Genomic DNA, 15,247 nt, shown 5'->3' with positions numbered 1-15,247 from the left:
GGATAAAATTGACTGGTCCTGCAAGACCCAGGCTTTGTGCGCTGGGTTGGGAATGACCGCGGCTGTCGTTGTCGCACCTGAGCCCGAGTCGCCGGACGAGGCAGCGGCAATTGTTGCTGGTGTACACGGTGTTGAGCCGTCGACGTATCCTAGCAAGTCCTGCCCCCAGAGGAAGGGGACGAGCTGAGTTCGTCAAAAGAGAAAATTTCGACTGTTTAGCTTCATAGAGACGTGGTGGTGTGCGCCGGAGAGAGGGTTGGTGTTCGCCGGCGATGGAGAGCCACCGGCGGTCACCGTGCGCTCGGATGAGTGCGAAGACATGGTGGAGGGATCGGATTTCCGGTGGAGAGAGAAAAGGGATCGTAATCCTATCTGATACTAGATGAGAGTTTGAATTAAGTGAATCAGTTACAACAAAGTGAGATTACATCAGATAAAAGATAACTAACGAGAAACTCTCCTATCTAATAGAGAGCTCAAGTCAATTAAACCTAAACCACATAAATAAAGAATATAAAGACTATAGAATATAACACTTATTAACACGAATAACCTATAACCTTTAGGTTATTCGTTCTTCTATATGTGAGCATGTGGTCCTTAGTGCTTTGTAAGTATCGTAGGACATTCTTTGCAGTTTCCAGGTTATATCTTTCTAAAACTTTGTTAATGTAAGCCTTCTTGGATAAACCTAAAATCCTCTGTGATTTATCACAGAATATTTCTATTCCAATCACATATGAAGCCTTACCCATATCCTTCATTTCAAAGTTCTTAGAAAGATATTCCTTAACATCACGCAACATCCATTTATTATTAGTAGCTAAAAGAATATCGTCAACATATAATACTATGATTACAAACTTGCTTCCATTAACCTTCATGAGTAGATTCACCGATCAAAAGTGATCTCTATTGTAACACCCCCCAATTTTCAGCATAAAATAAAATCATTAAAACTTACGAAATAAGAATAAAGCTAACATTAATACCCAAAATAGAACGGAAGCTAAGTATAAGTGTCGGAGTGTGTAACACCTCTAATTTTTAAAACATTTAAACTTATGAAATAAAGGCAAATCTATCATTAATCATCCAAATAAAGCAGAACTAACAACATAAGTATCGGGGTGCTATGTCACATCTAGGTTTGAGAACCTAGATGCACAAGCTAGACTAACCAAACAAAATATAAACCATTACTATCATCCACAATACACTTCAGGGCTCACAAGCCATCTAACTAATACTAAGCTAAATCCATGAGTCCGTCTAACGCGCTCCCAGTTTATATCTCCCCACCACTTATCCACCAGATTCCCTTCTCCCCTTGAGCCCAACTCCCTGCTTATTTTCAACTATTCAAACTAGACAACATCCTTTGATTCACCACTGTTACATAGTTGCAGAAACCTTAAACCCTTCAAAGATTCTCACTCAGTGTTCTGCGGAGGAGATCTCATGGGAACAGAGAATCCTAATTCTTCATAGGTCTTCGGAAGCATGAGGGAGGTCACCGCCAAGCTTTCCGTTGCTGGAGGTCTCCGCCATCACCAACCACCTCCCTCTCCGTCCGGAGGTTTTGGATTTTTTATTTTTAATTCCATCAACTATCAAGAGTATGAAGGTATGAAGAAGAGGCGCAAAATTCTTGATACATACTGATTGTACTTCATGTAGGTCTAAGTACAGAATATTTGGCAGTTTCTCATTATAGCAATAATAATGGTTCAATTTGTTCCTATTATTTTTTTTCTTCGCATTGCTTTCTTAATTGGTCTCAGTTCAAAAGCCATATACATTAGTTGAACTTTCCTTGGGCAATATAGGAGGATCATATGTTGGTTCTCTATGGTGAAGGGAACGAAGGCAGAATGAGAGATTAAGAAGAAGTTCGAGAAAGAAACTTCCCCTTTTAATTTTATTCAAAATTCCAACTTACCGGAGGTTTTGGAGTGGGAAAGCCATGAACTTCATCACCGATCGAGTTCTCCGTCAATTGGGCAAGTTGAAGCAGCCAACGTCGGTGAACTCGACACTAAGGGTCCGTTACGAAAGCATGAAAATGACTTCTGGAAAATGTTTTCTGGATAATGAGTCATTTTTCGGAAAACATTTTCCTTTCCGGTGTTTGGCTACCCAACAGAAAACTGTCTTTGTGTGTTTGGTTCATTTTCCAGAAAATGAGTAGAAATACAAACTCAAAACAAAATTATCATAAATTATTATTATTTAACATATCAGTATACATAAACAAGGCACAAAATGAGAAATAGTGAAATCAGTATTTAGACAAACATAACATATTCGACTGTAATAGTGAAATTGAAATTGAAATTAGAAATTGTGAAGTTGAAATTGAAATTAGAAATGGTGAAATTGATTTCTGGTGGTGGTGGACAGCAGAATTGTGAAATTGAAATTGAAATTAGAAATGGTGGTGGACAACAAATTCGGCGACGGTGGATTCGACAATTATGGTGGACGTCTTTCTTTCTTTATTCTCCCAGGCGGCGGTGGATAGCAAATTCGGCGGCGATTCGGCGAAGCAACAGCCCTTTGAACCTCCGTCTCCCTCTTTCTTTTTTCTCGACCAGTAGCGATGGTGGTAGGCGATGACCGGACGCAATGGCTGAGCAGAGCAGCGGCGGTGACGGAGCAGTGGCTGGGCAGAGCAGCGACGGACCTGGGTTTCTTCCTCAGTCTTCCTCAACAGTGACAAGCAGATCGACGGCGGCGACGGGCAGATCAACGGCGGCGACGGGCAGATCAACGACGGCGACGAGCAGATCAACGGTGGCGAGGGGATGAACCTCCAGCAATGGCGATGTCTCCGGCGATAGTCTTTGGTGTTGTCGTGTTGATGTAGTGGCGATGAGCAGTGGATGAACGATGGTCTTTGGTGTTGTCGTGTTGATGCACTGGCGATGAGCATTGAATGAACCAAAGAATGGAAAATGACTTCCCCCAAAAAAAAGGGGAAGTCATTTTTCAGAAAAGATGAGTGATTTTCCATTGACCATAAGTTATTTTCCTTTGACTTCTCTTTTGTTTGCCTAGCCAAACACCAAAAACCCAGAAAATGATTTCCAGAAATCATTTTCCGGGTTTCCAAACACACCCTGAGTAAAATTGCACATACAAGATCGACGGGGGAGGGAAAGCCGATGATTGCATATATGAAATTACCTTTTTGTCTTAAATTTAACAGCTTATGGATGGAAATTTAACGGAGGACCAAAATGGTTAACATTTTTAAAGTCAAGGACTTAATTGGGTAAAAAAAATTGTCGAGTACCAAATTGGTAATTTCGCAATAATCGATGGACCATTTCAGTAATAAACTCTTAAAATAGTGTACCCTATGGATTAAAATAATGTACCTAATGCATATAAATAATGTACCTCTAACAGAAATACAATACTCACAACAGAACATGCAAATACTTTATTGTAACACCAAAAACAATAATAAAAAATAAATCATTCCATCAATATAATTTTTTAAAAAAAAAACAACTAATAATAATTAGATAATAATCAAAAACTTTATAAATAAATTAAAAAAAAATACCTAGAATTGAAGAACTCTAATCCATAGCATTAGAAAAACTAGCATGAACTCCAATTGGTGAACTCTCATCTGCTGCACCCCTAGAAGTGCCATCAACTGAAAATAATTTACATTAAGCATATAAATAATATATCTAATAAATACATTAAGCATGTTCAACAATATAATGTAGTATAACCCAACAGGGTAGCTCAAGTGGCAAATGAGCTCTCTTTGTGGGGGAGAATTCCGGGATAACCTGGGTTTAATTCCCACAAGTGATGATCCCCTCTGGGCCAGCTTCAGTACCTCTCGGAGTGAACCGGGTGGACCTGCCCTCTGGGCCAGCTTCAGTGCCTCTCAAAGTGAACCGGGTGGACCTGGACCGTTAAAAGGACAGAGAAAGACTCGTACCACATTGTGGTTTGCATCAAAAACAATATAATGGGAGAAAAATTATGTACCCTGTAAACAAACCCTAGACACAATAGATCAAAGCATGTTGAAAGACAAACCTGGAATTGATTCAACATCATGACTAGATGGTATTACATCATCTAATTCATATACAAACAGCCCCCAAATTGAGTTTTACCCCTTTTATGCAATAAAAATCAAATAAGCATTAGGAAGGAAACAACAGACTAACGCACGCCTAATGCCGTTAAACTAAAGTTGTGCATTTTTTTTAAAGGATCAAATGATGTAATTTTAGATTATGGTCCATGCAATAACAATTGTGTAATTAGCCTATTGGCTCAAACATATGGATCAATAGCCATGGAGAGCCCAATCTCTTATTCCAATATATATATATATATATATATATATATATATATATATATATAGAGAGAGAGAGAGAGAGAGAGAGAGAGAGAGAGATAAGCGCTCATATGTGGTCATGTCATTAGCTGTGGCGGTGTGGTCGTATCTGTGTCGTTGAATCAGTTTAATCTAACGGCAGTGGCTAATTCTAAAGATTTGAGGATTTTTGTGTATTTTGGTAAGTGGGGTGTTATGGTAATTACAATGGCCATTTATAGCAGCTGGGTTCCAGAATACACCAATAGTGTTAACAACATGCACCAATATTGTAATAAAACACACCGCAGTGAAACACACCAATAGTGTATTCTCGAACACTGTATGATGTATTTATTCATATCTAATGGCGTATTTTTGGTGATTCGCATCTAATTTGTGTATGTTTTTTGCTGTGCATTTCATAATATGGATGGTTTATATTTGTATAACAATTGGTGCGGCCGCACCTGAACTTGGCACCAATGGAAACCTACAAATACACTAGAGTAAGGCTAGTAAAGTAGTAATGCACCAATTACAATATATATATATATATATATATATATATATATATATATATATATAACATACAACAATGTGATTTCCCTTATTCCGGTGCACTATGACGAGTTTACCCTTGCAGTTTGCTGAGTAAGAGAATGTGCGCGAAAATACTGGAAGAATCTTTATTAATGTGATTCATTGGATCTATCTAATCTAATGGCCAGTAATTCACCATATGACCACACCTAACAACATGGCTGCACTTGATCGCCCCACTATATATATGTATGTATATATATATATATATATATATATATATATATATATATATATATATATATATATATATATATATATATATTGAATCCGGTGCACACCCCCTATTTAGCCGAGTCCGTGAGCACATTCCTTGATCGTTGATGTGGTTTTTTTAACGTCTCAGATGATGTGCTATTTTAAACACATGTGCGCTAATTATTTAGGTAGGCAGGGGTTGTTTTGTAATTAGCCTTTGTCTTTTATTATGACATGGCTTTTTTTTTTTCGCCGTTTTAATTGTGTGTGAGAAGAGTTAAAATAGGAATTTGTTTTATTTCCCTTCCCAAAGCATTCCGTTCGTAGAACTCTCTAGAGCAGCCTCCTCGATTCCGCAGCCGATCGTCTTCCATTCGCCTCATCGTTCCGGTACACGACGTCAAGTATTCTTCATGGCTGGTTCCAATAGGAGGCAGTATAAGCGGCTTAGGGGCATCTCTTCTGCGGACAGTTCAGGTACTATTTTTCTCCAATTCTTTGAATTTTTTTTTCATTGTTTTGTTTGTTTTGGCGTTTTATTCATCGGGGTTTCTGGGTTTCTGCAGTTCCGAAGGGTTTTGGGTGTGGGATTTAGGATTTTGTATTTTTCATGGGTTGTAGTTCATCTATGTTATTAGTTTTTTTTGGGGTTTTATTCGGGGGTTTGGGTGGTGGGTTTGGCATTCGTCCGTGTGCTTTGGGTTTGGGGGGTTGGGGGGCGACGGGTGTGATGTTGGGTGTTGTACGATTTCTGGGTTCGGGTTCAGGTTTTTTTTTTTTTGTTTTTTTTTTGTTTTTTGTTTTTTTTCCAGAACGTATGGGGTTTTGGTTTGGGGTGGTCTGTAGTTCTGGGTTGTTGCGTACGTTTGGGTTTTTTATTGGGGGAGGGGGGTGGCGTAAGAGTATATGCATGTGGGTTTTTTGTTGTTTTTTTTCTCCGGTCGGAGTGTGTTGGAATGGGGTTTTAGGTGGGTTGTGATTTATGGGTTGTTTATGAGTTTTTTTTAATTCTTCTGGTGGTTTTTTTTTTTTCCGGTGTGGTTCATCATTCCATTTTTATTTTGAGGAGTTTGCATATTCTAATCTTTTGCATTTTATAAATTGTTGGTGTGTTGTTTGTTTGCAAAAGTGTTATTTGCGTTATTGTTTTGTATGTGCACAATATTTTGTTGGGGGTGAAAGGTATGAGGCTTTGAATGTGTGGGTATTTGGCCTGTGACAGATTTTGTTCTTTATGTTGGTGACATGGTTACTTTTCATGTTATTTATGTTTATGTTTAGGGTTTTTTTTTTTTTTTTTTGCATGATTGTTTATGATTTTTTCTGACAATCTCAATCAATTTTTGTCTTACTGTATTTTTTTTTTTTTTAATGAAAGTCATTTCCACATTAGGTGAATGGCGTATGGGGTTTGATTTTTTGCTTGGGTAATGCATATGGGTCCAATAATTTGTGTGTTCGGGTTTTGAGTTTGTAATCTGCATTGTGGTTTTATTTTTCCTGTTTTTTGGTTTTAGGTTGGTGCGCTACTGGTTTTGGGTGGGGTGGTTGTTGCGTTCTAGTTTGTTACCTGTGCAAGTTAGGGTAAAGTGTTGTTGGTATTTCCTACTGCTGGTTTTGTTGTCGGTTTTGCATTTATGTTGGTGCGCCACTGGTATTGGGTCGGTGCGTGTTTATTGTTTTTTTTTAGGATTTTTTGGGCTTGCGTAGTTAGGTATGGTGGTTTGTGCGTAGTAGTATGTTACCTTGTGCAAGTTAGGGTCCAATGTAGTTGCTAATTGGCACTAGTTTTTTGTTTTTTTTTTTTTTTTTTTTTTTTTTTTTACATTTAGGTTGGTGCGCCACTGGTATTGTGTTGATGCATGTTTATTGTTTTTTTTAGGAGTTTTTCGGGGGTTGCATAGTTAGGTGTGGTGGTTTGTGCGTAGTAGTATATTACCGTGTGCAAGTTAGGGTTTAGTTTTAGTTGCTAATTGGCACTACTGTGTGTGTGTGTTTTTTTTTTTTTAAACATTTAGGTTGGTGCGCTACTGTTGTTGGGTCGGTGCTTGTTTATTTATTTATTTATTCTTTCTTAGGAGTTTAGGGGCTATCGTGGCTACGGGTGTTGTTTTGTGCGTATTAGTTTGTTGCCGTGTGCGAGATAGCGGTAAAGTTTTGGTGCTAATTGGCACTGCCGGTTTTTGGATTGCTTTCTTTATCTTGGTTCCTTAATTTTATAATGCCTTTTTTTTATTAAAAAAAAAAAAAAAAACAGACATATCGACAGTAGGGGGATGCGGTTTTGGGTTTGAGTACGCGTTTTTTTTTGGTTACTCTGATTAATTCTTGTCATTCCCAGGTGATGTTCCGGTTGAGCCTGTAGTTGCGCGTGTGAGCCCGTAGTTGCTGTAGCGGTTGCACCTTTGCGTTGGCAATGTGGTCGCACCTTTGCCACAGGCTGATGATGCCGAAGGTTCGGATCAGCCAGCACAACCAGCGCCGGATTCGGATGGCTCAAATGTTGAGCCCGATGAGGTTGATGAGGCTTTATTTCCCCCCCCCCCCCCCCCCCCTCTGAAGATTCGCGCTGCTCCGAAGCACCTGGTCAAACCGATGATTTTGAGTTAGTTGATGAAAATGTCAGGGTGTCAAACTAAATTCCTTATCTTCGGATTTGTTATTTCAAGGCATAACTCTGTTGATATTTGCTATCATTTTTAGGTTCTATAATTGTTGTGTGCCAGATTTACGTTTAGTTGCAACGCATAGATTTGTTATTTTATGGCATAACTCTGTTGATATTGGATATCAATTTTAGGTTCTCTAATTACAGTATAGTTGCAGAAAGTTACGTTCCCATAGTTTAATCTCAAAATTCTTTGGTATCATTTTTTGCTGCCCAGTAGATAAATGAAGCATTCTGTAACTATTTTGATTGTAAGACCTCTTTTGTTTTATATTAGGTGGTGCCCATTATGCACACACTTCTTGTCTATGTGTGTGCCCATTTTAATTTGGTCACAAAATTCAGGCCGTTGCTCAATTCCAGTATTAATATCCATACAATCAATAACTAATACCCAAACATTCACAAATTACAATACAGGAAATCAATATCGTGGCCATATTCGCACGCGCCGGCCACTATCGTGGAAATCAATATCGCGGAAAACTAACACTACTATGCACATACTAATGTTGGCTTACGCACCCTACTATTAATCTAAAATCATTAGAATTTGGAATCAAAATTCATGTCGTTCCACATATTCAGATATCAATCCCGCATGCACAGACTTACCCCTACATTTAGCTCGTCTCACCAAACAAACAACAAATTTAATACAGGAAAACGATTCCCTCCTCATACGCAGCTATAATGCACAGACTAATCTAAGCCGATGCACCCGACGCCTAAACTTCCGTTTTATATTCACTATGTAATAAACCCGGGAGGGTTGCACAAGCTAATATGCAACCACGCTACCACCTATACGCTGTTTACTGAGGCACACAAACAGCCCTAACTTATAGTTCGTTCGACCCAACAACAAAAATCTAAGAAACAGAAAACATGGCAATACGCACAGGCCTATACACGCTTATGCACTTACCTGTGCTAGTACCAGCCATTATTGAAGTGTGATCCTTGGTTGCCTCTGTACTGCTTGTACTGTCTCCCATTCGTCTGCGCTTTCAGTATCGTTCACGCGTTTTTTTTAATACGTCTATACAGAACATTTAACAATCGATGTCCTCAATTACCATTCATAATATCCATAATTTAATGCTTAAGATTCCATTACTATTATATCCATAAATAAATAAATAACTACAATTACAATTTAATCCTTTTGATGAGAAACACTGATTTTTTTTAAAAAGCACGGTGGCATTTTCGTAAATAATTGAACATCGAAGTGCAAGTAAAATGTATTATAAGTGCATGTAAAATGTATTATAGGTGCAAGTAAAAATTTACAGTGAGCATCAATACTAAGTGCACCTATAGTTATAAGGAGTTGCACCTATAGTTATAAGGAGTTGCACATAAGTAGTTGCACACATAGTTATAAGTAGTTGCACCTAGGTGCATGAATGTTTGCGAGTGGTTTTCAGGGGTATTACTACCTGCTGAACTCATATCAATGAATGTTAACAAGGCAAAATTACATGCACTTATAGGTGAAAGTAGGTGCACCTATAGTTATAAATAGTTGCACATATAGTTATAAGCACACCCAATTGCATGAATATTTGCAGGAAGTGAATGCTAACATTGCAAAATTACATGCACTTATAGGTGAAAGTAGGTGCACTTGTAAGTGATTTTACTTGCATTTCGATATTCAATTATTTACGAAAATGCCACCGCATTTTTTTAAGCTATTAGATCTGGACACGTGTTGCGCGCTGATTCGTTCGCATATTCCTTCATACGCACTTATTCGCACCTGAGTGCATCCGTGTATATATATATATTTTGGTTCCTGTGAGGTCATGTCTTCCCGTGCGGTCAGCGCGGCATACACCATTAGGTATGTTTAAATGCACCATACAATGTTCGAAATACACCAGAATGAAATGTCAAAAATACACCACACAAAACAAAAAATACACCACACATAATGGTATACGAACACTGTGTGGTGCATTTTTGCATACCTAATGGTGTATATCGCACTGACCACACGGGAAGACATGACCTCACAGGAACCTGACCCTATATATATATATATATATATATATATATATATATATATATATATATATATATATATATATATAATCATTAAGTATTATAATTAATGACATGACAGTTACATTTGTTACATTGAGAATTTTTAAGATGCTGTAATTTTAAAAATTTACTGTTTAAACATGTTTCCACCTCACTCTAAACAAACTAAAGAATAAAAGTTAAAAAATGATGGTTCACTAGTACTCCCCTCATATGGCTTATTCACACTTGCACTGATCCCCCACCATTCATTCCCTTCAATCTTCGTAAAGAATTTAAACATAATTTCAAGAAAAGAGAAGAATATGATATAGTCTTTAAACCAAAACTGCTGTCTTAAAACATATTGTTACAAATTGGCAAAACTGACAATCTAAATTGACTGACAAAAATATGAATACACAGAATATGTGTGCGACTGACAATCTATGAATGGAAGGAAAATACTCTATCCACACTCCAAGCTCATCTGTTGGGAACCAAAAAAAAAAAAAAAAATGGATGCAAATCACAAAGACCTACTTTGTGTGGTCTGGTCTGTCACAACCAGCAAAAAAAATTTCCAAAATGAATGATATATAGACAGCTTCAAATCCAAAAACAAAGCCATGTGCTCGAAATCCAAGCACTTTGGTGGTGATCGAACTCCCGGCCATCTGCTCCCAAAAGCAAACGACCAATTACAACAACATGGATACGCAAACACACCTGCAAGAACGTAAGATGATCAATAGATCAGAAGGGTATACGCTTGGTAGCTAAGAGCTCCTTGAACATAATCATGTAAAACAACGAGTTCTTTCCCCAATTAACTAAAAGCGGAAATGCCAACTAGTCAACTACTATGTACTGTGATGGCACCTCTGTTATCATTTCAAATGGGTGATCACAGGATCAAACCCCGGTGTTAGAGGCAGGGCATTGATTCTTTGGGCTGAAAAAGATAAAGTATAAAACAGATACTACCTTTGTAAAGAATCATGAGTGTTTCAAAAAAAATACTTAATGGCAGTAAAAACTTGGTCTCCAGTTGCTATGGTTCAATAATGTTAAGAGGAGAGGTAGAAACAAAACAATCCCAATCAATAAAAAAGTATGAGCATTGATTTACCTTACCTATTATAATTGGCAAAGCACATACCAATAGTAAATGAAGGTACGCCAATCTTCTGCCCCTATGAAAAAACCCAATCTCAAATACGAAAATTTAATAAGTCTCCAACACTGACTGAAGGTGAGGAACCCGTCGACGGAACAATGGTTCTAGCCGGAAAGCGGGGACACCAGTGCGCCACCTATTACTATCATACATCTCATTCCACGCTTGTACTATCTCGTCAATCTTGAAACCTAAAATACAACATATGTAGCTTGATAAATAAAACAATATCCTACTTAAATAGCCACGAAGGATGTGGTTCAGTTCTTTACCTTCCAATGCAGTATCATTAGAATTGTGGTTCTTTATCATGACTGCAATATCTGTTTGAGAAGCCCCGGCTAGCTCAAACTTTTCAACTGCAACTTCTAAGCATTCTTCCCAAGTTGGCAAATTCAGCTTATACTCCATAACAGAACGCTCGTACAGCAAAGTACCCCATAACAGGTAAATCTGAGACCTCATGTTCGCAGCTCGCTCTTCAGATTCTTCGGGTGTGACATCTTTGAGTAGCCCGTCCAACCCCATTTTCCGCAACTGAGCTTTATGTTCTTCACATTTGGAGAGCCCGTTAAGGCGTTCTTCTTCCATCTCCTCCCATATCTGCATCCCTCTTTCCATACAATCCTCGGCCTTGTTATACATATCCAGGACTTCAGCAGATGGCCCAGTCCCTAACTCAGTTCCACTCGCGATTTCGTAATACCAACAAAGTTTCGCAAGCTCGAATCGTTGTTGTCCAAGTGCGAGAAGGCCTTCGTAGAAGTCCGGTTTGAGTTCCACAGCTTCTTCGTACCTTTTTCCAGCCATTGCATATTCTTTCCGTACCCACTCGTAAGCAGATTTAACCTGTTCCAAGACTGAATCTGTAGAGTCATCTTCTGTAATGTGTACCCGCTTCCTTGCCCTTGACATGTGAATATTTCCCCAATTAAACAACGCTAAAGCTGTCATTTCTTGGAACTTCCCTGCAGCGATGTCGAAAAGAGGATTTGCATTTTCACTTGTCACGGTATCCTCCATAGCTTCTGAGTATAGTTTCATCCCAATCTCGTGAATATCCAAATATGAGTCACATTCAATACCAACATGATTCTTGAAATACCGTGCGAATTGGACTATCCAATCCTCAACACAGATTGGCCCTTTTTTACCACCGCCCGTTACTTTAGTATTATCATCCTCAGAAACTCTAGACGATTTGCTATTTCTGCTCTGCAGTTCTTCCTCGACACTCATTTCGTACACTGGTTCTTTATCGGGACTAACTTCTGCAATGTAGAGCCTTAACGAACCCTGAGGATTAACAGATGCTTCAGCCAACCTGAGCTCATCGTTTGTTGTAATGGTCACCAAGTCACCTTCTTCGTCCCGATACTTAAGAAGTGCACCCTTCAGGTTAGGGAATCGATCCAGAACTATTTCCCTTGCCAATCGAATACTGCAGTTAACGGGTAACTGTGCCCATCTTATATCCTCCCCGAATACCAACTTCACGTTCTTCGTGACCACTTTTTCTTCCTTAACGCTTATCTTCTCCTCTACCACCGCCTTATCCTCAGTCTTCTTCTCGTCCTCCTCTTCAACCTTCTTTGCCCCAACTTCCTCGACTTTCTTCTTGTCATACCTATTACTCCTCCTCTTTTTCGCCTTATCTTTGGCTGCCTTGCTATGAGATGAAGTAACAGGAGATTCAACATATTCGATCTCCTTATCTTCAATCTTTAGACCCTTCTCTTCCATTTGCGATTTTATTGAATCAGCGGTCTCCAACGCAGTCAAATTATTAGGTTCGATGTTCAAGACAAAGTTCACGTCCCTCCAAGCCAAATCTAGCCTATTCAAAGCCTCGTAACACTTGGCTCTCTTCAAAAAAGCTTTGGTATACTTGGGAGCAACTTCAAGTGCCAAATTGCATTCGTTTATTGCCCGTGGGTACTCGCCAATTCCCATCTGCATATAGCAAGCCGCCATGTTGCTGTGCAAGTAAGCAACGTCGATATGATTCCCGGGAAGTAGTTTAATGGCTTTCTCGTACTTCAACATCGCACCCTCGTGATCCCGCCTCTGAAACAACCTGTTCCCTTCCTCCTTCAGCTCTTGAGACATGTTGATGAACACAGCCGTGTCCTCGTCAAACGCCTTAGAGGCTCGATCCCCTCCACCCTTCCCCTGCTCCTTCATGCCCCCAACACTACTCTTCTTTCTCCCTATAGGCTTTCCCATTGCGTCTACTCCAACAAGCTACCGCTCTGCAAAAGCCCAAAATCAAAGCTTTGGAAATAAAACTTTGATTTTGTTCTTCAAACAGTAAAGCACACCTCAGATATCCATTCAAACCTCACAAGACATATCAAATAATTCTAAAAAATTTTGATTTTGTTCTTCAAACAATAAAGCACACCTTAGATATCCATTCAAACCTCACAAGACATATCAAATAATTAAAACACAAATTAAATCTCAAAACAAAGCTCAAGAAATCCCAAATTGATTGAAACACCCATAAAATGAATCAAAAAAACAATTGTTTTAATATTTTCATTCCTTAGATGGGGAAACTCAAAGATAACACCTTTGACAAATTCATATTTTCTTCATATCAAAATCCCACATCAAAGAACAACAAAATATACTTGCAGGAAACATCAACCAGCAAAAAAGCATCCAATTCTGATTCCATATGATTGCAAATTCTAACAAAGATTTTTAAAAGAAATTTAGAAAAACAAAAAAATTTTACCTCCTGGAGTAGACCTGAGGAAAGTCTGTCGACTCCAAACCAGGATTAGTCAAATGATAATTAGAGAGAGAAATGAAACAATTACAATGATGAGAGACAGATAATAAAAGAGATGAGGGAAGGGTATGTTTGGAATAAACAAAAAAATATTAAATTTAATGCTCCGCTATTCCGCTAATACTAAATACGGGAAAAAGCTTTTACACCAACAAATCTTGTCTGTATAAAATATTGTCTGAATTGGAGATCTTATGTTTAAAACGTTTTTATATTAATTACAGGTCGCATTCAAAAAAAAAAATATTAGTTACAGGTCATTAATTAGTGCTTTTTATTTTAATTTTTTAGAAAAACAAATATAATGTACAATATATAAAATGTTAAGTTTATCAGCATAAATATATACGTTCATTACGTAAACTGTGAAAGAAAATACAATAAAAATTAATTGAGTTATTTTTTAACGCCAATGATTAATCAACACATCATAAGGTTAAGAGTAAAATAAGTGTCATAAACTATTTGATATGATATATACAGGGACGGAGCCAGAAATTTGGTTGAGGGGGGGGCGAAACAGTACAGACGGATTCAGAAATTTTTTCCAGTAAAGGCGAAATATTAAAACAAAAGAGATAATTTAAAAATAAATAAATAAATTACTTAAGAAATATAGTTGTAAATATTGTTGGATATGGACGAAAAATAAAACAAATCGAAACTTTATAAAAATATTCATAACAAAATATGAAACATAATTAATGAATTGTAAAATTATGTTTATGACAAGATTTGAACACTTGACGTCACTATTGCCAAATATGTGCTCTACCACCTAATCTAACTCACTCTTATTTACATTTTATAGTTTTTTTATACTAATACTAAAATCTGTACTATATATATATATATATATATATATATATATATATATATATATATATATAAACTATATATGGGGTGAGGTGGGGGTGGGGTGAGGGGGGGCAGCTGACCCCCTGCCTCCCCCACCCCCTTTGGCTCCGTCCCTGGATATATACATTACACATCTCAACTGTTTACACCATTTTTTTTTTTGAAAACTATTGATCCATACTCTTTAATAATATAACAACGCACTATTAGTGCCAAGTGATAGTTCTTCTTCTTTGTAAGTGGGCACGCGCATGCGCAAACTATATTGATATTTGTATCCCACATGAAAAAATTAATCTAACCATGTATTAAGTAGACATAATTCGAGAATAATTCTACCAAAGAAGTTATTGTATTACATATGAATTCAAATCCTGATTATTGGTGCCACATAGCGGCTCTTCTTTTTCTTTTTCTATTTTTCTAACTCCTGATATCATATTTTAAAAACTAACAATCAAAATAAATTTCAAGAAATTAGTTAAGACCTTGTGATCTAATGACACTTGAATTGCACTCTCGTATGAAAGGGAGTGGGTTCGAATTTCAATG

General features: G+C 37.7%; 1 protein-coding gene across 4 annotated transcripts; it reads right to left on the bottom strand.

Moving 5' to 3' along the window:
- Positions 1-10,169: 10,169 nt before the first annotated feature.
- On the bottom strand, positions 10,170-13,859 carry LOC109169537 (HSP-interacting protein-like). Of its 4 annotated transcripts, none has more exons than XM_019318402.1 (4): positions 13,781-13,859; positions 11,310-13,338; positions 10,990-11,228; positions 10,170-10,586 (listed from the first exon to the last, which is right to left on the bottom strand). In XM_019318402.1, the coding sequence occupies exons 2-3, from the start codon at positions 13,261-13,263 to the stop codon at positions 11,086-11,088; spliced, it is 2,097 nt and encodes a 698-aa protein (XP_019173947.1). In that variant the 5' UTR covers positions 13,264-13,338; positions 13,781-13,859; the 3' UTR covers positions 10,170-10,586; positions 10,990-11,085. The 4 variants fall into 4 exon arrangements, with proteins under 4 accessions (XP_019173947.1, XP_019173944.1, XP_019173948.1 ...); XM_019318399.1 differs by having other exon boundaries at positions 10,995-11,228; XM_019318403.1 differs by having other exon boundaries at positions 11,020-11,228.
- Between the last annotated feature and the right edge of the window lie 1,388 nt (positions 13,860-15,247).

The sequence above is a fragment of the Ipomoea nil genome, unplaced genomic scaffold, assembly GCF_001879475.1.
Source record: "Ipomoea nil cultivar Tokyo-kokei standard unplaced genomic scaffold, Asagao_1.1 scaffold3314, whole genome shotgun sequence".
Lineage (NCBI taxonomy): Eukaryota > Viridiplantae > Streptophyta > Magnoliopsida > Solanales > Convolvulaceae > Ipomoea > Ipomoea nil.
Note: the sequence above shows the minus strand (reverse complement) of the source record. Positions and strands in the feature narration are given on the sequence as shown.